We start from the raw sequence: 26,451 nt of genomic DNA, 5'->3' as shown, positions 1-26,451 counted from the left end.
TAGGGACGACAAGTCAGAGCTGGTCACTACAGTTAACAGTAAGTCTGTTCATCCTCCATTGACGCATTGAAGGATTTCCATAGAGTACGTATGGAAGTCATGTATGGCCATGCCCTATAAAGTCAATAAAGAAAGAACACTTTTATGGTTTGGTAATGAAGAAATTAGCTGGGGGCAATGCTGAAATTCTTCCTTCTTGAAAAATGGAAACTATGAAAGAGGATAAAAGTGAAGTTACAAAAAAGAAAAAGAAAAGCAACACAGCTGGGAGTACAGAAATACAGAAAAAATGGAAAGAAACATAAAACAGAAGAGATTGTGAGATTTAAAAGAAACACATTTCTTTACACTTATTATACCCAAATTATCAAAATAGGGTGCAATGTTCATTTTAGATTGTTCAATTTATGTAAGTAGGGCATTACAAATATGGAACCTTTTTTAATGCTTTAAATGCTCTTATGACATAAAAATGGTTAACTATGTTTTCCATAGGGCTTAAGTGTTGAAAGCAGTTTATGTTTTTAAATCTTTAAAAGTTTTAAGTACACACACACACACACATACACACAAACACACACACACACCACACTTCTAATGCTCTACTGGGCATTAGAAGTCCTGCAAACTTTTTCTCAGAATTTAAGGTTTTGTCAGATTCCCCTATTATTTTCAGGTATTTGTTCATCAGCAGTAGTTCCAGAAGCAAGGAGAAAGCCTGATCATTTAAAATTGTATTTGGCTTAGTTAAATAAAAAGGTGTTTAGTTAATGACTCTTTCTACTTGAAGTTCCTTTAAAATTCAATAAAAAGAATCTGATAAAGGTCCAAAACCTAGGGATACACAGTTTGTGATCACAAAAACAGCCTGGATCCAAACTCTCACCTGAAAGAAAAGTAGAGAAATCTTTTATTGACCTGAGACTGTTGATGTATCTAGGAACAGAGAGCAAATAAATAATTTTAGATTTTATTTACTTCACTCTTCCAAAATTTTGTTTGGTTCAATACCGTAAATAGGAAAAGGGACATTTTGACATAGAAACAAGAATATGTGTTTAGCTTTCATACATATTTTAAAGGTTATGAAATTATTTAAATGTTTGTGAAAATAATGCTAAGATGAGGTTGATTGGCTTATAAAACACAAACTAGAGGCAAAATTGTGGGTTCCCTGTTAGGTAGTTTTAAAACTTTACTTTAAATAGCATCAATCAATTAAATGCAAATAGGTGAATTTAATAGAAAAATAAAGCCCGGAGCCTCTTAATTCAACTCGCTAGTAATTAAAAGGTATATAAAACATAATTGCTTGGTGAAAAAAATTAGACAGGGATAATACTTTAAAAAATAGAAACGATCACCAAAAATCTAATGAAAGTTTGTGAATCGTGTTTTTGAAATGGCCATTTGAGCTGCGTGACTCATTTGATATCCACCCTCCTTGGCCTTTTTCCACTGTCAACCAAAAATTAGTGATGGAAATCATATGAGAAGGAAACACATCAGGTGGTTTTAAATCCTGACAGATAAACATGGTTTGTATCACTGTGGACGTAAACTTGAAAACCGCAAGGATTTTAATTAGGATGAAAAGTAGATTTAAAACCCAATAGTTGACATTCACTTCACTGCACTCCAGTGACATGAAAATGAGCTACCTTTAAAATTTTTTCGTAACATTTTCATTTTTTGCCAGCCTTATATTTTACTTATTCCCTGATTTGTCAGCCCTGATATGTGAAGCTTATTTCTATGGGTCTAAGGTAACTTTCAAGCATAATATTTTTACCATTATGAATAAATAATATAATTTATCTTTTTCCCCCAACTGAGGCAAAACTGAACTGATAAGCACCAAACCAAATTATATTTTCTAAAGCTTATTTTCTAAATGGCTTACTTTTCTGAATTTTTAAAATCACAAACACACTCTCTATGTGTGTATAAACATATATATACACACACATATCTACTGTGAGTGTATGTATGCACAAATGCACAGATACACTTTTAATATGTATCTGTTTAATATACCTTCATATAAACACACGTAAGTTCTCTCGTTTCCATCCATCTCTGCTTGTGTCTCTCTCCACACACATGCCCCCTGCAGAAAAATAGCACCTTCACGTAATCGAGGAGATACCAAAGACCACGATTTGTAGCATCAACCCATAGAAAGATATACTTTAAAATCACAACATAGCTTTTGTGGATAGTAAGACAAGCCAAATCACACAAACCGGCACACACACGCATGATTAGAAAGAAGGCAGGCAGACTGTTGATTAAGTTCATATAAACTCCTGACATAAAAGTGAAAAACGAAACATACATGATACCCTTTTTTAGCTCAACTGTTAAAAAGCCTATTATGTACCTGTGACTACATGGCATATACAATACTTTAAAGACACTTCATAACCAGAGGTGAGAAACTCAGCCTCTGCACCCAACCGTCCTTGTGTCTGTGAAATTGTTACTAAAACATAAACCTGAAAGGCATTATTCCCAGCCCTAACGCAACATTGTAGTAATTAAGGAAACCTGTGCATGAGTTGGCTGAGTCCTCGTCCTCGCCGAGTGGGAGGGTCACACTGGGAGAGACTAATAAGGGCAGAAATGCGTCCCCCTTCCCCACTCGCAGGGAGCTCGCTCGGGCCGCTCCTGGGCGGTGCGGGGCGGTGTGGTGCGGTGCGGCAGCCGGATCCGGACTCCACTGCGCCTTTGAGGGGCTCAGGCACAAATTCAAGGTAAGCTGCGCAGCTTTGCGACGGCCCTTTCCTTTGATCGCACGTGCCTGGTGTATGACATCTGCTCAGGTTTCTGGCCATTTGCGTGCATCTGCTTTTCAAGAAAATGTCAAAACTGTGCTCCCTGTGTAAACGTGTTTTGCTGGATTGGTGCGCACACCTGCAGTTATGCCTTCCATAGGTAGTTCCTTGGGGGTTGGGTGGGGGGGACCAAAAACGTTTGGCACACTGCGGCCACTTTAATAGGCTCCATATAATGTACTTGGTGTTCTTCTGTGCACATAATGCAGACTGCATGCGTTGCACTTTAGTTCTCGGTGGGTTTGCTGGTTATGTGTGCTTGAGATGCGGTGAAAACAGACATCAAACACGGAAGAAAAACAATCCCTGGGGTTAAACGCACAGAGCAAACTCAATGTCCAAGGGCCACTAGAGCTTTTATTTTGGGTCTGTGTCTGGAGATGCTGTGCAGCGGAGGTTCCGGCGCCTGGCTCCCCAGCCCCAGGTTACCTCGTCCGACCTGCGCGCATCGCTCGCAAGTGCTGGGCGGGTGACCCCGCGACGCAGCCACCCCAGCCCGGCTGGTCCCCGCGCGTCCGGTCCTGCTCCTTAATTACCCTGCAGCGCGCGCAGCGCGGCGGGACCGGCGCCCGCTGTCCCCGCTGTCCCCGCCGTCCTCGCCGCCGCGGCGGGAGCGTCCGGGCCGGGCGCGGGGAGACGCCGCCCCCGCCCGCCACCGCCGTCAGCGCCGTCCGCGCTCCCGCGCCACCGCGGCCGGAGGACGAGGAGGGAGGCGGCGCCGCGCGGCCCGGCCGGGGCGCTGCAGGGTCCCGAAGAAGTTTGTTGGCCGGGAACCAAGCCCGCCGCCGCTGGAAGAGGCGGGCGTGTGAGCCAAACTGCCCAGAGAGGTCCCTGAGCGAACTGAAGCCCAGCCCAGCCCGGCCCAGCCCGCCACGGGGTGGGCACGTGAGTCCCGGGACCGGCCGACTTATACCCGAGCCCCGAGCGAAGGTAGAAGGAACGCAGTGCCAGCCTCAGGGGACAGTGGCCTTGGGAGCAAAAAGAGGAGGGAGGGCCCACCGTGCTGAAAGTGCCTGGAGGTTCTGTAGAAGCGCCCAGAATTGCTGCAGTGGAGATGGAGATGGGGACCACAGCTGGAGGTGGGGAAATGCAAGAGTAGTGGAAATCAGTGGTGCTGCCTTCTTCCACCGCACCCCCAATCCCAAGACACTTAGTTCTGTCTTCTCCTTGGGAGGGGTGGAGGTGAGGGGGAGCTGAGGAGGAAAAGGACGTGAGGATGGTAGGGGCGCTTTAGAGGGATTTACATCTTCCTGATTTGGGAGAGGCTGAAATAAATTCACTCCAGTAAATTACCCCTCACCCTCCACCAAGAAAAGAGAGCGAAAGAACAATGCTAATTCTCCTTCTACACAAATCAAGTACTTCTGCGATTCTTTAAGAGATTAAAGAAAAACTCCTGCTGATTTTCGGGGTCTGTTGCGATCTCCCAGGTGGTAGGTGAGCAAAACCTGTAGGAGCTCCCTAAGTGGAGAGAACTTTGATACGTGTCTACAAAGGAGGAACTGGGATGGGCGGTGTTCAGGTGATGCAAAAATGTATGTGCCCCTTCCTGAGGAGTTCTTTGCTTAGGAATATCTCTTCAGAGTGGAGAAGAGGACTAGTTGCCAGGTAAACAATTCTCTCCCCTGGGATAGGAAAGGGAGAGAGTAACTGGCAGGTACTTCCGTGGGGTTTTGTCCACACTGATCTCTCAAAGTGACAAGAAAATTAAGTGAGGCTTCCTGAAAAAGGAGGGAGAAGATGTGGCAATAGAGCAGGGGAGTCAGCCTGGTATGGACAGGTAAGAAATACAGAAAAGGCAAAAGAAAACCAAATGTGACTATATCTGTATCTGAATTATTGTTATTCAAGAAAACCATCCCAAACAGATGGAAGTCCATGCTTTTCTCCAAATTGGAGAATTGCCATCTACTTTCTGGTCCTCCAGTTTAATCTCTCCTGCTTTTCTGAAGCAGGCAGAAATGTGTAGTGTCTGGAGTGGATGGTTCTCAAGATGGAAGGAGATGTGGAGGTAGAAACCATGGCAGTGTGACTAATTGGCATAAATGAAAATTCAAGTGAAGAATGAAAAACAAATAGGAATACCAAGAAGGAGGACTATAGGGTTGCTAATATATAACTCTAAAAGGGTACTAGTAAAAAAAATTCCAGAGTGAATGGCACCAGAGTTGTGTGACTTGAGGCAAGCCACATCGAGGGCATATATCTCAAACAGACAATCAGGAGGCTCAGCAGAGAAGAGCAAGTCGGGAGAGCATTCCAGCCAAAGGAATGGCATGTGTGAAGGCTTGGAGGTGGCGGTGAGCTGTCATGTGCCTGGTAAGACAGAATCCAAGCTGGGGTGAAACTTGAGATGAGGAAAATAGATAGCACCTGCTAAAGAGAGACTGTAAAGGAGTGGCTAAGAGGCAGTGGGCTCTTGTTGTGTAAGCCAAGCAGGTGAGGAAGTTGCATATTGAATTGGATAGGAAGATGGTGAATGGAAATGTGGACCAATGGACTGGTCTTATCCATGCATAGCTTGTGAGGGTCCCTCACTCTGACAGAAACCAAAGATAAGTCAGGAGCTTGAAAGATTATTATATCAGAAAGCTGGCAGAGCCATTAAGATGAAAAACCAGGAAAAGTGAGTGAATTAGGAAACACACACACACACACACACACACACACACAATTTTATCTGACATATCAACAACCAAGATATGTTTGTGGAAAAACAGAACTAGAGAATGGTAATCAGGAAAAAATATAGGTCAGCTATGGTGGTTGAAAATGAGAGTAGTATCAGAAAAGTTAGTGGCGCCAACTAAAGCTCAGAGAAGTATGTCAATGAGACAGTTGTTGAGAATGGAGAGCTGGCTAAGCACACTCACAGGACACCTGAGGTTTGAGACCTTCTGGGAAATAGGCACTAGTTTTAAAGTGACAGGAGAAACTGTGTTGGCCAGGCATTGAGGAGTACAAATGTTAGGAACCAGGGAATGTATTTTTCATAGGGGTGAAGGGCAACTTCTCTCTAAATGACTGAAATATTTTCAGTGACCCTTTTTTCAGTAATTTTTACTATACTTTTTTATAATTCTTCATTTCATATATATCCTTCTACAAATGTTTAGTCCATATCTGGATGTATTAGTTAACATTCTCAATCATTAATTTGTTTATTTTTGACCAAACATTTTGCCTTAGACCATATTCATCCTACAGACTGATCACATCAGTACCTACTAAATGCCAAGTTTAAAAACAACTGGATGAATAAAATGCAAGGTTTTTTCTTTACCGGGCTCAATATAGAGTGAGACAGAATATAAGTGAGTTATTACAGTGCAGTGTAGTCTGTGCTGAAGCAGAGTGGTATGGAGCTTTGTTGGCTCACAAGGCAGTGGCTATGAACCATGCCTGGAAAGGTACTCACAGGCTTCACAGAGGAGATGGCATTTGAACTGCATGATGAAGACAAAGATTCCCAGCTAGAGAGGAAATGGAAGGAACCCCAGAAGCAAAAAAACAGCATCAGCTGGAGTTGTAATTCAGAAGTAGAGCCTTGCTTAGCAAGCACAGGCTCTGGGTTCTGTCCCCAGAATCCCCCACCCTCCAAAAAATAATAACGCAAAGGCAAGCATATGCAAAAGCACAGTACATGTTGGGTGTTGTGAATAGTTTGGTGGAGTAGTTTATTTGGAAAGACGTAGCAAAACATGAAGCTGGGCAGATGAGTTGAGGCCGTTCTATGAAGGAGCCTTGAGTGCCTCACTTCAGAGTAGGCCATGAAAAGACATAGAAGACTTTACAGGAGGGCTTGTAAGTGATTAGATCTCTGTTTTAGAAATAGTTTAAAGCCACTGTGGGTGAGAGGGGAAGTGGAGAGGGAGGGAGGGAAAAGGGAGATATATATACATATATATATGAGCGAGAGAGAGAGAGAGCGAGCAGATTTGATAGACATCAGTAGAGATCTGATATGTGGAGAGGTGAAGAGGTAATTGAAGATGATTTTGAAATTCCTGACTTATGTTTGTTCCTAAGTTAATGATAATGCTTGTAACTAAAATATGAGGATTAAGAGGCCTGTGTACGATGCGGGTGGAAACCTCACAGAACTTGCAGAAGACCTCTGTAAACTTACTTCTGTTTTATTACTCAAATCATTGATAAAATTGTAAAATCATTTACTTCTAGACCTAAACTCTTGAGGGATATTTGTCTGATTATTCGCTTAGGTTTTTCATTCTGATGCATTGTTTTCTAGCTAGTTTTTTCTAAGAGTTTTTAGGTTCTAGTATGGCTTCACTAGAGATAGTCTCAAGATTGGTAAAAGAACAGATGTGCAACACCTGCTGTTTTGCTTATTGACACAATGCCTCATTTCATAACAGTATAACTAGATTTTCCTGGTGGAGTTATGTATAGGCATACTGGAGTGCAGTCAGGAAGGTTTGATTTAAAAGTTGATCCCTTACCCAATCACACAGGATTTGTCTTTATAAAGAATGCTCAGAAAATACAGCTTCTTTCAGTTATTTGACAGGTCAAGCCTACTTTTGTTGAAAGCTGAAATATGTTACTCACTTAACAACCTATGTAAAATGAATCAGAATTTCTTTTCTGTTTTCTCCTCTTTCTCTTTTTACACTTGTCTTCTTCATGCTGTTTTCTATTTTCGTGGTGGCTCTGATGCCCTAATCCCTCACTTACTATAAGACTTTGGAGATTCAGGATGAACATTATAAAATGTTAAATGTCGTGTTCCAAAGATAGATTTGATTTGGCTTACTCAAAATCATGCAGAGCGGCCTCTGATCATTTTATCAAGCAAACCCCCATTCTAGCATTCTATTTATTCTGCTTTCCTGTCCTTCCTATTGCCTGTCTGTCAATGATAATGTATGTGTTTGTTGTTTATTTCTTTTGGTCTCCCTGACCAGATGACACCAGACATTTCTTCTTATTTTACTCACTGCCATATGGTCAATGATTGGCGCATATTAGGAACATCATCCTATCAGTGGAAAGAAAAAAATTAAGATTTCCTGTGGTTCCTTTGTGTCTTTCTTTCGTTTTCTGTCTACAAATACAGATTAATAAGGAATGTTTTAAAAATCTGTGGCTTAATTCAAATATTCTTAGTTTCAATAGTCATTTCTTACAGACTTTAAGAAGCAGATCAAGGAAGTTTAAGGGACAGCAACCTTTTCTCTTTCCTTTACTTAATCAATATCCCAAAGTATTTCAGTTGGCAAAGGATACTGAGAATATTGGATTGAAAGTAGCAGTCAGGGCCAGGCCATCGGACATCCTCTATCTCTTTGTCGTCATGGCAGTGAGGAATCAGTCACAGGCAGGGTGGTTTGGAGGGTTCATAGGCTCTGTCACTGCTGTATTCAATGTATTCAAGACTGTGAGTGCTGAGCACTCTCACAAGGACAACTTTGACACTTTGTGGTGATGGGAAGAAACTGAGTTCTGGTTAGGATCTTGACAAAGAATAGCTGACCATTTAAGTGGAAGTTTATGAGGATGTGCTAGGTCTGTCTTATATCTCAATAGTGAACATCCTGTATAATATCAAAGGGTTTTTTGGCAAGCAAACATGGACTTGAATCCCTGGATCTGGGATACCTATCTTCAGTACAACCCTTAAGGCTGGGGAAGAGGGTCCATGCCATGAGTGCTGTACTTTAGAAGAGCTTGGTATGACCTTTCTCTGGATGTGCATCTGTTCTCAGGGTTAGGAGTCCACCGAGCAGGGAAACTGACCACACAAAGCCCAAACTTCTGTACCATACTTTGGGTAAGGAACGTCCTGATGTTCCCTGACTGCATAACCTGTTGTTCCCTGTAGGGCTTGGAAGACCTCTTCTTTGAGTCCATAATTCAAGGGACAGACCAAGCTGCTGTTGCTAATATGCCTAGATCTAAGGAATCACCAAGAGGTGGCTGTTTGCCAGTTCTTTAGGCAGAACTTAGACTCACTGCCAGGTTCACAGATGTGTGGGTGAGAACATTCATGCTGCAGATGGAGCCAGAAATGGAAAAAAAATGAGGACTGAGTTTTGGTCCAGGCCAGAGACCACCTCATCTCACCTAGCCTGCTGTGTTTAAATTCCATACTTGACCCGGGCTTGCAGGTCTTTGTGATGACGTTTGCTTAGCTGTAAGAAGAAGACGTTTTTATTAATGTCACTAACTTTATAGCTTTCATATATTGAGGCATAGGTAATGTGGCCATCTTACCCTGCAAACTGCTAATGTTACTGAGTTATTATGTTACATTATTGTGAATATTAAAGTACATAAAAAGAAGTCATGCTCAGAAAAATAAGACCATATGGGGCCAGTATTCTCTATATTCTTTTAAAAAATATATGTGAGACATCTTTGTACAAATTTGGCAAAAAATGGTTTGAGGGACTTAAACCTCAGCATTCACATCTTGAGGTTTTATATTAGTCACTCCATTGGGAAAGCATTGAAGATATGTCTTAAAGTTTAATTTTACCTGGGAAGAGCAACACACTGGGCTGTGATAACTTTGGCTTGTATTCATAAATAAAACTGTCTTGATAATCACTTATCTGGGACCAGAGGGGACAGGATAGAAGCTTGGAAAGTTTTGATTGGGAAGTTTGTGGACACAGCCAGAAATTGAGAAACCTAAGGAAGGCACTTGTGGTGCAAACAGGCAGCAAAAAGCAGCTAGAGAAGAGCAAGTATCTGAAGATAATTAGAAGATCGAGAAAAGGGTTCAGCACTGCCAGAAAAGTCTCTCCCTGGGCAATTTTGTTGGGGCCACTCCTGAAAATATCTCCAACAGAAGTTAAAGCTCTGGAAAATGTGTTTATAAGTATGTATAGGAATTTATTTTTTATTTTTTAAAGTTTTTATTAATACGTAATAGTTGTACAGGGGATTTCATTGTGACACTTCCATATATGTGTACAGTGTACTCTGGTTGGTTCATCCCCTCCATTATTTTCTGTCTTCCCCATCCCTCTTCTTAAATTGGTCTTGGCAGGTTTCAGTATTTCATAGTCATGCAGGTGTAGAAAATACACGAACCATGTGCACCCTTCTTTTACCCTCCCCTTCCTGCTAGTACTCTTCCCTTAGCAGGATCTGTTTTACACTCCTGTCCTTCATTATTGTGGTGTCTGTTCATTGTTCGGTGGGATTTTGCCTTGGAATTTTATCCGTAAATATACTGTACTTCAAGCAGTTTAACCCCCTCTATTATCCTTCCTTATCCTTTCCAACCTACCCTGTATTGTTCAGTGTGCTTTGCTATGTGCCTTGTTCCTATACAGATGAGGTATATTTCAATATTATTCACTCTTTGTCACTCTCTTCTTCTTTCTCTCCTCCCTCACTTTCCTCTAACAGTCCCACTTTTGGAAACATATATATATATGTATATTTGTCCTTGGATATGTCTTCCACATATGAGAGAAAACATGAGACCTTTGTATTTCTGAACCTTCCTAACTTCACTCAACATGATCTTCTCCATTTCCATCCATTTACCTGTGAAGGACAAAATTATATTCTTTATGGCTGAATAATACTCCATTGTGTGTGTATATAACATATATTTGTGTGTGTGTGTGTGTATATATATATATATATACCACATTTTCTTTTTTAACTATTGTGCAGGATAGGGGTACATTGTGGCATTTACCAAAGTTCTTCCAGTATATCAAATATGTCATACTTAAATTCATCCCTTCCTCCCTTCTCCCTTATCACCCTCATCCCCTATTTCTGGAACAGTTGCAAGGGGTATCATTTCTGCATTTACATACATGTGTACTCAGTATTCACACTATATTTACTCTCCCACTCCATTTCCCTACCTCCTCCCCCTCCCACTGGTACCAACCCCCCAGGCAGGATGTGTTCTGCCCTCCTGTTCTCCAATTTTGTAAAAGAAAAAAAATGACATTTTTGTTTAAGATAACTACACAGGGAGTTTCCTTGTGATATTCCCATGTATATATGTATTATAACCTGAATTGGTTCATCTCCTCTATTTTTCTTCTTTCTACTTTAGTCCCCTTCTGATGGTGGTTTCAGCAGATTTAAAAATTCTGCATTCATTCTTGTATAGAGAGTACATCAACCATATTCACCTTCTTAATTTCCTTTTTTTGCCCTCCCCGTCTCATGTGTGACCTCCCCTTAGTATGACCTTTTTTTTCATAATATTGCTGTATTTGTATTGCCTATGCCTATATGTTTCAGTGTTTTCTCTGTTCTTTCCTCTAGTTTCAAAGTTTCAGGTCTTATATTAAGATATTTGATCCATTTGAATTGCTATTCATACAGGATGAAAAACATGGACCTAGTTTTAGTTTTTGCATGCAGATATCCAGTTTTCCCAGCAACATTTGTTGAAGAGGCTGTCTCTTCTACAGCGTATGTTTTGGGTGTCTTTGTCAAAAATCAGGTCACTGTAGCTGAGTGGATTCATATCTGGGTCTTCTCTTCTGTTGGTCTTTATGTCTGTTTTTGTGCCAGTATCGTACTATTTTTTTTATTGATACGGATTGTAGTATAGTTTGAAGTCAGGTATTATAATACCTTCCATGTTACTCTCTTTGCTCAGTATTATATTGGCTATTTGCAGTTTTTTGTGCTTTCAGATGAAATTTAGGGTTTGATACTTTTTATTGTCTGTGAGGAATACCATTGGAATTTTGATGGAGATTGCATTGAGCATATAGATTGCTTTTGGTAGTATAGCCATTTTCATGATATTAATTCTGCCAATCCCTGAGCATGAGAAAATTTCCCATCTTCTGATACCTTCTTTAATTTCTTTTTTCAGTGATTTAACCTTTTTATTGTCGGTAATGGAGTTTGAACTCAGGGCCTCATAATTGCTAAGCAGGTGCTCTACCATTTGAGCCGTTCCATCAGCATTCTTCAGAGATTTATAGTTTTTATTGTAGAGATCTTTCACTTCCTGTTAACTTTATTCCTAGGTAATTTCTGAGACTATTGTAAATGAGATTATTTTCCTAAATTCTTTCTCAGTCTGTCCATTATTGGTATGTAGAAAGACTAGTGATTTTTGTCTGTTAATTTTTGTATCCTGCTACTTTTCTGAAGGTGTTTAGGGTCTTTTAGGTATAAGACCATGTCATCTCAAATAGGGATAATTTGACTTCTTCCTTTCCTATTTGAATTCCTTCCATTTCTTCTTCTTGTCTTATTGCTCTGGCTAGGAATTCCAAAACTATGTTGAATAAGAGTGGAGAGAATGGACACCCTTGTCTTACTCCTGACTTTAGAGGAAATGGTTTCGGTTTTTCCTCATTTAGTATGATGTTGGCTACAGTTTGTCATATAGGTTGATGTGCATTTCTTCTGTTCCCAGTTTCATCAGAGCTCTTATCCAGAAAGGACTTTGAATTTTGCCCAAGGTTCTTTCTGCATGTGTTGAGATGATCATGTGATTTTTTTCTTTGCTTCTTTTTATGTGCTGCATTACATTTATTGATCATCTTGGAATGAAATGGACTTTATCATTGTGATCTTTTTGATGTGTTGTTGAATTTGGTTTGCCAGTATTTTGTTGAGAATTTTTGCATCTGTGCTCATGAAGAGATTGGCCTGTAATTCTCTTTCTTTGCCATGTCCTTTTCCAGTTTGGGGAGGAGTATAATACTGGCTTCATAGTATGAGTGTGGTAATATTTCTTGTCTTTCTATTTCATGGAAAATTGGAGGAGTTTTGCTATTAATTCTTTAAAGTTCTGCCATCATTCGTTACTTGCTAAAGATATATTTGGGTGGTTTATACAGGAATTTACTTTGAGTCCTTGATGAAAGTTTTCACATGTTCCTAGCTGATTGCAGTACATTTTCAGTCAATCAGGATCTGAACAACAGAAATCTCAAATAGTAAAGAGATTTTAGAACTACATAAGAAGAAAAGCTAATGATATACAACCTTGAAATACAAAATCTTGAAGTCCTTAAGAATTATAAAAATATGAAAACATTAATCACTGTGGATTCAAAAATAAAGTGTATCTCAATATATCTTAAGATATATAAACTGGCACTCTCTTACTTTTTAAAATTTTGACAAATATTTATGAGTTTCCATTCTTCCAGTTACCATGCTAGACCACAGGATATATATTATGCATAACAGACATAGACCCTGCCCTCACGTAGCTTTGAGTTAGAATGGGGACAATAAATATATGTACATAGACAAAATGAAGACTGAGTTTGTAAATAATGGGGCAAGAACACTTCTTGGTCAGATAAGGGCTGATATTCCAAATGTTAACATTTCGGGTGAAAGATGAAGGATGAAGAGGACCCAGCAAGTTCCAGGATGAGGAAATAGAATACACAAAACCTTTGAGACTTAAAAAAAGCCTGGAAATTTGAGGAGTGGACTGTCAGATGATGCTGGAAAGGTGGGTAGGGACCAAATTATTTAGGTTTTCCAGGTTACAGAAAGGCATTTGGATTATATTTAATATATATAATAGTAACCCATTAAAGAATTTGAGCAGGAAAGTGATATGATTCAACTTTTACCTTAAGAAAAGTGTTTTATAAAGAATGAATTTGGTCAGCGGTCAATAAAGGTTGGGCAAACCAGTTAAGAAGCTATTGAGGAAGCACTGTGATCTAAATTAGAATAGTAGGAGGGAAGTGGATGCATTTGAGATGTATATAGAATGTCAGCTGATGTGACTTGTTGATGGCTTGGATATGAGAAGCAGAAATAAGAATAATGTGATGTTTGGGCTTCTGGTTTGAGCATTTTAACTATTGATAACTATTGAGACTATAAAGAGAATGAGAAGAACATTGTGGTTGGGAATCAGGAGCTTAATTTGGACTATTTAGTTAATAGTGGACATATTAAAGGGGAATACTGAATAGGCAGCTGAATACACAGTCCAAAATTCAGAGAAGAGGATTCAACTTGATATGTAAATGTTAGCTTCAACACTTTACAGATACTATGTAAAGCCACAATAGTGGTGAGATCACCTAGAGAGACATTATAAAGAGAAAAGAGAGAAGGATCCACATGTCCCAACATTAAGAAATCAGGTAGAAAAATAAAAGGTTTGGAAGGAAATTTACAAGGAAATACCAGGAGGTGGGGGAGACAAAAAAAAGTACAGAAGAAGGGAACAATCAGCTCGTGAGATACCACTGGGAGCCAAGTTAGAAGGTGTGAGAAAATGATTCTTCTACCAGGTTCTTGCTGAGCTTGGTGAGATAAGTGCCAGTGGAGTGGCAATTCTGTAATAACTAAAAGATTTGATCAAATGACAATCATTTGTATTTCACTTTTTGAGACAGGGTCTTGCAATATAGATTAGGCTGGTCTTGAATTTTTGTTCCTCCTGCCTCAGCCTGTCCTTCTGAGGACTTGTATTCTGGTATTACACGTGTATGCCACCATTCCCAGCTTGCATGTTTTTATCTTTTAACTCTTTTTTTGGCCATACTTGGGGTTTCATGCTTGCTAGACAGGCACTCTTCCATGTAAGCCATACCTCCGGCTCTAATTTTTTATAATTAAAAAAAAAATTTGGCAGTGCTGGGGTGGATCCTGGGCCTCATATATGCTCTGCTGCTGAGCTATATCCCCAACCATAAACTCTTACGAGATTGAAGCTAAGTATTATCATCCTTTAAGTGGCTCAAGGGAGTAGTTGAAAAAAGTCAAGATTGAATTCATGGGCTTATGGTTACAGCTCTTTGGTTCTTTGTCACTGTAACAGGAGCCAGAGCTTCAAGGAAAATAAATTTCTTAGATGCTTTTCTGTTTTTCAAATACCAAACGAACCTTAGGCTGAAGAGACAAGTAAAATTGTAAATTTAGACTGATTGTTTATTAATATGTGCTATATGATAAAATTATGATAATATAAGGCACTATTATTATAATGTAATATTATATGATTAGGTAATATCATAATAGCAGTTGCTGTAGAACACTTAGTATATTCAAGGCCACATACGCTACAATTTCCATGCATTAAATAACTTATTCCAAGTACTTCTGGTTTGTACATGAGTAAATTAGGTCTCAGAAAAGTTCCGTAACTTTTTCACAAGTGGTAGAGCCCTGGCACAAATCTGTGATTTTTAACTACTATGTTTTATTGCTGATTTATCAACTAATAGAAATAAGTTCAGTTCAAAATACAATTGTAGATCTCTTTGTAAACTAGATAAATATTTGGTTGTTCATTTATTTGAAATAGAGCTAATTTCTTTCACAGTTATCAACTGACATGAAATAATAGCTAGGATAAGTTTGCAAGGTCATATGAGGATCAGGACTATATCTAGATGAAGAAATTCAATAAAAAATGAGACCTAAAGCCAGCTGTTGGATATTTAGAACCACATATACTCTTATAATATTGTAATTACTGTCGCTAGCTATTCATCCAGAAATACCTAAAACCCTGAATTAATTTTAAAATGCTGATCTTAGGGTATTTGGCATGCAGTGCACCAAAGATGGCACCTTTAGTTTCCTTTAAAGAGAGTCGATTGATAAAATTTGGACATTGGTATTATGAATTATTTCATATTTGACTCTTCATTAAACTTTGAATGATGGCAAAAAGTGTTATAACATTTATTTGTATATTTAGAACTGTATTAGCTATTCTAATAATACTGCAATTGTCAAATACACTTAGGGAGCCAATGTATTTTTGCTTGCAACTTACTTTGCTACAATAGTTAATTTAAATGATGTTAAAGTTTTCCATTACAGGAATTTTATTTACCAGTCTTTCCTTGTAATACTTGTGGAGTAGAAATTTACATTCATAAGTACATTTATGGGAGGTAACATTAATATTAAATATTATGTGAAAAGTGAGTTTATGTGAGTTTGGTATTACATATGCATATATATATATATATATATGTATATGCATTTTTCTCTTTAAGTAGAATAAAAGATTACCTTGCATATGTACAGTATGCAATTTAATAGCAAAATTACATTTATAGAAAATATGTATTTTCTGTAAAATAAGCCAAAAAATGTAAGACTAATATTCAGAAGAATAAACAGAATTATGAATAATAAAATTATGTCTAAAATTTTGAATCATTATATATGATACTAAAAGTATAGGCAACAAAAGAAAAAATAAATGAACTACATAAAAATAAAAAATGTCTGTATATCAAAGGATGCAATTAACAGAGTGAAATAGAAATCCATGCAATGGGAGAAAATATTTGCAAATCATAAATTGATAAGGGGTTAATAGTCAGAATATATAAAGAACACTTACAACTTAACAAATAGCTGGATTAAAAATAGCAAAGGATGTGAGTAGACATTTCTCTACAGAAGATTTACAAATGGTCATATACATGAAAAGATGTTCAATATCAGTAATAGGGAAATGCAAATCAAACCCACAAGAGAACCAGCTCATATCCATTACTATGGCATTTATTAAAAATAAAGAAAATTACATGCCTTATAGTGGATATGGAGAAACTGGAACACTTGTGCATTATTAGTGGGAATATAAAATGGTGCCACTCTTATAGAAAACAGAATGGTGGTTCCTCAGAAAATTAAAAAGTAGGATTCCCATACAATCCAGCAGTCTCAGTTCTGGGTGTATACCCAATAGAACTGACAGTAGAGATTCAAACAGATGTTTGTACATCGATGTTCACAGCAGCATTATTCACAACTGCCTAAAGGTGGAGCAACCCAAATGTCCACTGATGGATGAATGGATGAACAGAGGGCTATTTTCATATAATGGGATATCAGTCAGCCTGAAAAAGGAAGGAAATTCTAACACATTCTGCAACATAGATGAATTTTTAGGACATTATACTAAGTGAAATAAAGTCATAAAAAGTCAAATATTGAATGATTCTACTTATGTGTAGTACATCCATTAGTCAAATTCATGGAGGCAAAAAATAAAATGGTAACTATGGGTTTGTACAAGAGGAATGGAAAGTTATTGTTTAATGGGCACAGAATTTCAGTTCTGCAAGTTGAGAAGAGTTGCAGATGGATGGTGGTGATGGCTGCACAGCAACGTGAATATGCTTAATTCCATTGACCTGTGCACTTCAAAATGGCCAAGAAAGTCACTTTTATATTGTGTGTATTTTGCCACAATTTTTAAAATGAAAAATACAAATCATCGTTAATGGTATGGCTTTGAAAACCATTTAAAAGAAAGAAAATTTAAGTTGTAAGGGACTAGTGACATTGATAATCAGCTAGAAACTAGAAATATGTCTCAAGGTCTTTCGTAAAGATTAAGGTATATATTTTGCATAGTATATATGATTGTATATAATGTAAAAATCTGCTTTTTCTTTTTTTATAAGGATTTTCTGCACATGATTGAGTAGAATATAATAAACTCAACTTGAACATTTCTTCTGTTGTAGATCCGTGGCCCCTGTTCACATGGTTTTAAGACACAATGAGGCGCACTGGCTCTTGGAAACTTTGGCCTTGGGTGGCAGTGTTGCTACTTCCTGCTTCCACTTCTGTGACGGTCAGGGATAAGCCAGGTATCCAGGTCACCTCTTTGCCCAATTACCAAGTGTTATTAAATCACTTTTAAAAAATAATTAAGCCAAATCTTTTTAATGCTGAAGAGGCTATAGATTAGATCTATTCGTATAGAATAAAGATTCCTTGTTTTCCACCACTGACTTTCACATAATGCTCACTGAGAACTTCTAAAATTGCCTCATTTTTCACGTGCGTATTATGTCTCACTAGCTTTCCCTTCCTGTGGTTGATATTTATAAATATAATTATATGCATGTATGTCTGTGTGTGCATATGTATGGTATTATCTTGCTTTTTACCCTTTAAGAAGTACTTGTTCAAGTTCCAAGTGCAGAAACTCATCACTAATTAGGATTAATGAAGACATATCTAATCTTAATTAGGGGAAGTGAAAAATAGAGTAAGAAGTGTAAAAGGAAATGTGGTTTAACTAAATGTCAGCTTCGTGGTATCTCAGATAAGGAAAAGGTTGACACATCTTTAGTGGACCTTTTGAACTAAATAGACAGTATTTATTTTCAATTTTTCAATGTTCAATTGTTCAGTCTTCTCATAAATATTTTTGAAGGGCTTAAAGGCAATTTACTTCCATCTCTGATTTTTAAAATTAATTACTGTATGTTGCTAATTTAGAGAACTTCCCTTAAACATTGGTTACGTATCAATTACTGATGTAGATGCACTTTTAGTACAGAGTTGAAATCCTTTTATTCAAAGGATCTCATACAATGCGATCGTCATCTACATGACATGCACATCTTGAGACTGAGTGGTGCCATTTATTCTTTCAATAGTTCTGTAATAATTTTTGCTGGATGGGTATTAACTTCCTCTAGTAGAGACATCTGAGTTTGAGATGTACACAAAGTAAAAACAATCACAAAGGTACAACTCTTAGTCTTTCAGAGGTGTATGTTAGTATTGATTTTTCACTAATTTAGCAGAAAGTACATTTCCTAAAGTGATCCACCTGAAAGTTTAAATATTCTCTTACTATATAAATGGTATCCTGTAGCAGTCATACGATCTTGAGGAAAAGTACTTTCTCCAGGGAGAAATTAGCAGTGGCACATAGCAACTACAGCTATGTTAAAGAAAGAAATCATGAGCAAGGAAGTTTATACTGATAATGTTGCTACTCTTTTGAATTTATGTCTCGTTAAGAAAGAGGGCGTAATGTGCTTTGCAATTTAATCAGGGTGGTAGGACTTCTGTAGTTAGAAAGGAGAATGAATGTTGGGTTGAGCAGAACAGTTTTTTGGCACATGCTAATGTGTTAAAAAGTTCTTAGTAATAACAGTGATTTGAAGGGTCTGCATAAGTGGTTCTCCAGTTTAGTGGAAGTGAGAATGACTTGAAGTATTGGTTCCTGAATGCACTGTCTGAGATTCCTGTTAGGCAGGTGAGGCTGGGATGGGATTGAGTAATTTGTCTCTTTAACAAACTTGGCAGGTGGATCTGATGCAGGATGTTCAGGGACATACCTTAATGAAGCATCCATTTTGGGGACTATTAACTGACATTTTAGTTTTCTTTCTGTCCCCGTTCCTCCTCAGCTTATTATCTTTTATAATTTTTTCTTATCTATTTTTATCCTTTAGTAGCTCTTTTTTATTGTGAGAATACTCCGCTGGCATCTGCCTTTGTAACAAAAGTTGAATGTACAAATACAGAATTGTTTCTAGCATAATGTTTATAAATCACAGTGTTCATAGCGTATCTCTAGAACCTAATCACCTTATACAACACAACTTCCCCACTTTGGGATTTTCCTAGATGTTTTGCTTTTGTATTTTTACTATCTTGACTCTTTATTCAGGTTTGTTTACAGGCCTACCAAAATGAGTATTTTCAGGTCCAATTTATTTTGCCAAATTAATCCCTTTCAAAGAATTTTCATAAGAACGTGAATTCAAAATTAATCTGACTTGTAATAAGTTTCACATTATATGAGGCACTAAGGGAAATTTATGAGGAAAAACATCACATTGATTTTTGCCATGCCATTTGGAGATGGTGCACACAGAGCAATACATACTGAAGATGTCCTGGGAATTGCTTCCCTTCAAGTATCATTTGCATTGGTTGAAAATGTCAGCAAAGCACTGTCACAGGTATTATTGAAGAATATGACACACTGAGCAGAGCCTGGCAGGGACTCTTCTTGTGTCTTGTGTGTCTGATTCACCGCACAACGTTCCCATTTTAGTTTGCTCATGTGCAGACCTGTGCGTGTGGTCATTAACCACTTACGGAGGGAAGTGATTACATCTAAAAATAAAATATAACAAATCTGAGGGAGAGGCTAGGATTTCTGCTCTAGAGTCTGTGAAGTTGTCAGCAGTTTATTGTTAAAACTAAATATTTGAAGAATAAATCGAGTTTTTTAATTGCTTCATTACAACTCTTTGGTATGTTTAATGATTATTTAGAATATTTGAGGTTGGATAGAAATCAAGAATGATATGGGAAGATTAAATAACACTTGAATTTTAAAGTCTTGAATTGAGTTGTTAACTTAAGAATGGAGTTACTTCATATTATTTTCACAATTTTAGTATTATTATACTGGATAACTATACCTGTATATTTTCATACTACCCATGAATTTCAATGTTAATGTGATAGTTTTAGTTTAGTTAGTTGTCTAAGGAAGGTGGGGAAGAGAATTGTGTTATAGTCAATGCTAGAGAATCTTAACTCTTGCTTTAATCAGTTGCTTAAAATTGTTTCCTCTACAATAGAAAGCTAAGTATCAAATAATTAGTTTTTTCTATTTTCCTTAATGTGTTCTAAGGTGTAAGTATTAAATTAAAAGCAATATTGAAAAACAGAAAACCTAGGTAAAAGGCTAAAAGACGACAGAATGCCATTTAAATAAAAATTTTAACTTTACAGTGAAGCTTCGTGTGAAGTGTCTAGATTGAGTTGATTATTAATGTAGCCCCAAAGCTGTACACATGAGCCCTGTTACACTAGTTACCTACTAAATTTAAGAAAAATATAATTATGAAATATGGATTTTACTTAATGACAGACACTTCACTCTTATACTTAGGGCTAAAAGTATGGTATCATATAGAGAATTTTGTGGGGTTTTAAAAAAATTTTTAAGAAATCCTAGTATTCAGTATGGTACTGTGTAAAAATCCTAGTATTGACAAGTACTTTGTAGCTCTTAAATTTTGAAAGTGGAGGAAAGCTTCACAATACTTACAAAGAATATAGCTCCTAGCTAGGTATTTTCCTTTGGAGGAATAGTAGTTTAGGATCAAAGCTAAGCCGTGAAAGGTGCTTTTGTGACCTTTTGTGACTTCTCTCTTAAAATAGCTATGCTCCCATTTTCTCCTTTGGTCACTTTTTCATATTATTTTTTGTTATATTCTGGTCCAGTGTACTTTGTCTATTTTTGTTAGCCACTGTTTTTATCAAATGTATTGGCAAAGTGTGATGTTCACAGCAGGGCCTGAGGACAACTAGTAACAATGAAATGAAGATCTTCTGTTCCCTCTATCCCATAAGAAGGCAGTTCTAGCTTTTAAAAAATGCAAAATACCTAAAAGGCTCTCCTCCATCCATTTATGAAAGTCAGGCAAGCCAGTTCTATGTCTGTGGTAAACTGTTGCTCTTTACTTCCCCAACTGCCGTCTTGAGGAAAGGGTTGTATCATGAGTTTTGCCACTATTGATAAAGAAAACAATTTTCCTTAATGCAGGTTAAGGAAACCTGCATTGTTAAATGGAGCTAACAGACTAAGCATACTTAATTATGATTTTAAGATAATAACAATTCCATAGGTGTCATGTGTGTTCTTGTGGACATGAAGAAACAGAAAAGTCAGAGCGAGGTTCAGGGTTAGTCCTCACCCCTCTTGTCTTGCTACATGACCTCTTCCATCCCTGTGGCTTAAAGCATGACTTGTGTGTTATTCCCCAATTCGCTTCATACCCTGTATCTATCTTTTGAGTTCTGTACTCCTATTTTCTTTCTTTCCTTTACTGATAAACAATTATTAATTGGCAGATAATATTTGTACCTACTTACGGGTACAATGTGAGAATTCAGTACATGCATATAACATGTAACGATCAAATCTGGATAATTAGCATTTCCCTCACCTTAAACATTTATTGTTTCTTTATATTGGAATTCTCTGAGCTCCCACTTTCTACTTCCTTATAAAACTTACAATAAAGTCTTGTAAACTGTAGTTACCCTATTATGCTGCAGAACATTAGAACTTGTTCCTCCTATGTAGTAGCATTTTGGTACCCATTATTCAACCCTTCTCTCTTCTCCCCTGCTTTTCCTAACTTTTGACTCTCTGCTTAATGAAATCAACTTTTTAAGTTTCAAAATCTGAGCAAGTACATGAAGTACTTGTCTTTCTGTGCCTGGCTTATTTCACTTAACATAATGTTCTCCAGTCCCACTCATGGTGTCACCAATGACAGTACCTAATTCTTGCTTATGACCGAATGACATCCTGCTGTACATTTACGTAGTATTTTCCTTACACATTCTTCTGCCAGTGGACGTTTCCTCTGATTCTGTATCTTGGCTATTGTGAGTAACACTGCAATAAACATAGAAGTGTAAGTATTTTTTGATGTAATTATTTAATTTCCTTTGGATCTAAGTCTAGTAGTGGAATAATTGGATCATATGGTAGGTAGTTTTATTTTAGGCTTTTGGAGGAATTTCTATAGTGTTTTTCCCAAAGATTGTACTAAGTTACAATCCCAATAACTCAAGTATATTTGAGCTCCTTTTTTTTTATTCATCCTTTTTGGTATTTATTTCTTATCTTTTTGATAATAACTATTCTAATTGGGGTTAGATAATATTTCATTGTAGTTATCATCCTGAGATGACATGATATCTTACTAATTTGCCTGATGATTAGTGATGTTGAGTATTTTGTCATGTATTGTTTGCCATTTGCCTGCTTGCCTGCCTTTCTTCCTTCCTCCCTCCCTCCCTTCCTTCTTTCCTTTATTCTTTTCTCTCTCTCTCTCTCTCTCTCTCTCTCTCTCTCTCTCTCTCTCTGTCTGTCTTTGGGTGGGACTGGATATACTTGCAAAACAGGCAGTCTGCCATTTGAGCCACGCCTCCAGTCCATTTTGCTGTGGTTAATTTTGAGATGGGATCTTGTGAAATATTTGCCTGGACTGGCTTCGCCATGATAATCTTGATCTCAGCCTCCCAAGTAGCTAAGATTACAAGCATGAGCTGCCTGAACCTGGTTTGCATATCTTCCTTTGAGAAATTCAGTTCACTTGCCTATTTTCTAAATCAGATTATTTTGAGTCTTGTTCTGCTTTTGAATTTTTAGAGTTCCTTGAATATTCTAAGGACTCATCTCTTGTCAGTTGAATATTTTCTATCATTCTGTAGGTTGTCTCTTCACTCTGTTGATTATTTCCTTTGGTGTGTAGAAGCTTCTTAGTTTTATATAATCCCATACTCCTATTTCTAAGCATCTATTTAATAACTTTTCCATGTGAATTTAGTAATTGCATCTCTGACTTCATGTTTCCTTCTCTCTTCCAGTATCGATCAATTTACACTTTGCCAAAATACTCATTTCTCTGATGAGATTTCAGGAAGTTAGACCTTTATCCAGTTAAGCAAGTCAATGCTCTCTCCTCCCTACATTCAACCCATTATCATGCCTTCCTGATTCTTATTTCTCCACTCCTTCTTGTTTTTGCATCTTCACTGCCATCCCTGTAGCCCAGGGTAACATCATATCTAGCTCACAGAGTGTGGGCAAGCAAATAAAGTTAGAAGATAAAATATAGAATAGCAAGGTAAATTTCTAGTAGAGGGAAATAATGAATGATTTTTAGTATAACTATACTTTAAATATTATATGGGCATACTTACATTAAAATATTTTGTTTTATATCTGACATTCAAATTTGACTGGGACACTTGTATTTTTTATTGTTGTGCTGGGGATACATTGTGGCTTTTATAAAAATTCTTTGAATTTGAATTTACCCCCTCCATCATTCTCCTTTATTCTCCTTCCCCCATTCCTGGTATAGTTTCAACAGTTATCATTTTTTCCATTTACATACATGTTTATACAGTATTTGCACCATATTCACCCTCCCATGCCCTTTCCTCACATCCTCCCCCCTCCCACTGGTATCATCTTCCCAGAGAGGACCTGTTCCACCATCCTATTCTCTGATTTTGTCAAAGAAAAAAAAAGACATTTTTGTTTGTTCAAGATAACTATACAAGGAGTTTCCTTGTGACATTCCCATGTATATATGTATTATAACTTGAATTAGTTCATCTCTTCTGTTTTTCTTCTTTCTATGACAATTTCATGTAGGTTTAAAAATTCTATGTTCATTCTTGTATAGAGAGTACATCAACCATATTCAACTTAATTTCCTTCTTTTACCCTCCCTCTCTCAAATGTGACCTCCCCTTCATGTGACCTGTTCTTTACAATATTGGTGTATTTGTATTAGGTCTGTGGGAATCTTGTATTTCATCTGTATGTTTGGCAATCCTGCATGATGTAAAGGGAGGACAGCCTGGTCAGGGAAGGCTGCCCTTGTAGGGACATTTTAGCAGAAACAAGAAGGCTGTGAGAGAGTGAGGCACGTGGACATCTGGAAGGCAATCAGCACCAAGATCCTATGGCAGAGGACAGTTGAGCATATGGGAGAAACAGCAAGCAAGGCTAAAAGACTAACTAGTCAATGGAATGAGGGGGGGCACATGAGAATGGATCTGCATTTTGTGAGTTATAAAAACCCTGATTTCTTAGTCTGCAAGGTCAAAGGCTAGTCCACAGATTCTGGTAAATTTACCAAAGCAATACATACTGTCCTATTAGACCTCTTGGGAAGTGACCAATCCTCATTCTGTAGGACAGATAAAATACAAATGGACAGGCTTCTGAATTTATACTTCATAGTATCTTTTTGAAAGACAATTCACATTTAATTGAGTATTGTAATATAGTAGTCCCTATTATCCATAAAGGCTTATATTCCAAGACCCCCATTTGGTGATTGAGGCTGTGGATAGTACTGCACTGTATATGTACACGTATATGTATAGGTATATGCTGTTCCTATACATACATACACACCTGTGACAAAGTTTAATTTGTAAATTGGGCACAGTAAAACATTAACAATAATAACTAATAATAAAATAGACAATGATGACAATAAATGATAATAGTTGTTTAGAACTTATAAATTATAGACGTTGGTTAATTTCAAGTAACCAAAATCACAGAAAGCAATAACTCAGATAAGGAGGACTAATGTACTCTATCACTCATAATACATTATTACTAAAGTGCAGATATATGGATATCTGCATACTTTAACAAAGTTAAGATATAAATTATATCATTGCCAAATTAAATGCTTTCTTTCTCTGCAGTCAGTAAAGTAATATATAAATAATGTAAGACTAAAAACGCTCAATGAACTATAAAGAGTGCAACAGAACATGTTTACACTAGTCACCCATGATTTCTGTACCTTTGCTTTCTCCTTTGCCTCTGTAGTGTGCATGGAATGACCTCACCTAGCTTTTCCTAAGGTCAGAGTCACAGAAATGACTAGTCCATTTTCAGTGTAAGCATGGAAGCATGCACACATCGTTTAGGAATAAAAAATCATTTGAAAATATAAAATGGATAAATTTTAGCTCACCATAGCTCTCTGAGAGAAGAAAGGGAATTCAACATACTTTCAGTATATAATAAAAATGAAAAAGAGGAACATGGACATACTTTCAGTGAAGACCATGTTGAACTGGAGGCTTTTATGTAAACGGCTGTGGAAAATACCAGATGGCTGTAATCCTAGCTACACGGGAGGTGGAGATTGGGAGAATTGGGAGATTGGCAAAAAGTTCTCAAGACCTCCTCTCAAGCAATACAAGCTGGATGTGGTGGCATGTGCAGTTACCCCAGCTATTCAGGAAGCACATAAATAGGGGATTGTGGTCTAAGCCCTCCTAGGTATAAATGTAAGACCCTATTTGAAAAATAACTAAATTTGAAACAGTTGGTGGTATGGCTTAAGCAGTAGAGCACCTGCCTAGCAAACCCTGGCCCTGAGTTCAAAACTCAAGTACCACCAAAGAAAAAAAAAAACAGAAAAATATAGAGAAAAATATGTTTCAAATGATGTAAGATGTACAGAAGCTTTTTAGTGTGATGCATTCCCATTTATCTATTTTTGCTTTTGTTTCCTGTGTTTTAGGGACATCTCCAGAAATCCTTGCCTGTTACCCCATTAATATGTACAATTTTTATGTTTCCATGCATCAATTAAAAATAAATTTAATTTTAAAAAGATGAAAGTATAGGAGGCTATGCCAGCAGATAAAAACAATAGTAGAAGGATTTAGAGATCAAGGGGAAAGGTGATTGTGTGTGTGTGTGTGTGTGTGTGTGTAAGGGAAGCTTATTATTTAAGCACATGTTTAGAACAGGCAGTGGAAGCAAAATTCGTTTCTTCTAAAGAATGATGAGAGTCGCTTTGGGTTTGCTATTATTTTGTTTAAGATGTGTTGTTGAAGAGGAAGTATTCACTGTGGCAGGGAAAAGTTGGCTTATGGAAAAGATGTTTAATTTCAACTCTATCATGAAGCAGCTATGTAATCCATTCTTTGATAACTTGTTGTCAAGTGCCACGGACTCTAAATTTTAGAAGGAGGGAGGGGGCAAAAAATATCAAGAAGTATGTACTTTCTTTGTGTGTAATCTAGGTACAGTTATGCGATGTGAAAATCTGACCTTGATAGCCTGCTTTTCTTTTTCCTATGGCTCTTGGCAGTACTCATCCAACCCTGTAAATTGCCCAGGTCCTGCAAGCCAAGTGAGAAAGAAAGTGGGTGTGACAACCATTAACACTAATATCTTAGCGAGAATTTGTTAAAGACCCTTGTATTTGCTTTTGAAAGAACCTGTTCGTTACTTCTCTAAGCAGTACATCTTCTGTGGTAAAATTTTAGTCATCATTTTTGAAATTCCAGAGAGCCTTTGAAG

General features: G+C 37.5%; 1 protein-coding gene across 4 annotated transcripts in view; it reads left to right on the top strand.

The window, feature by feature from the left end:
• Positions 1–2,643: 2,643 nt before the first annotated feature.
• Col19a1 (collagen type XIX alpha 1 chain) overlaps positions 2,644–26,451 on the top strand; it is a 336,038-nt gene continuing 312,230 nt past the window's right edge. For 2 of the 4 annotated variants that reach the window (XR_012449953.1, XM_074080453.1), the window contains exons 1-2: positions 3,531–3,767; positions 17,282–17,407. Coding sequence is in view for 3 of the 4 variants with exons in the window: in XM_074080453.1 (XP_073936554.1) it covers positions 17,317–17,407 (91 nt within the window). In the remaining variant the exon portion in view is untranslated. Of the gene's footprint in view, positions 2,757–3,530; positions 3,768–3,788; positions 3,917–17,281; positions 17,408–26,451 lie in introns of those variants that run through there. The other 2 variants (XM_074080460.1, XM_074080468.1) reach the window with 2 other exon arrangements.

This window comes from Castor canadensis, chromosome 1 (genome assembly GCF_047511655.1).
Source record: "Castor canadensis chromosome 1, mCasCan1.hap1v2, whole genome shotgun sequence".
In the NCBI taxonomy this organism is placed as follows: Eukaryota; Metazoa; Chordata; class Mammalia; order Rodentia; family Castoridae; genus Castor; species Castor canadensis.
This window is presented reverse-complemented; position numbering and strand designations above follow the sequence as displayed.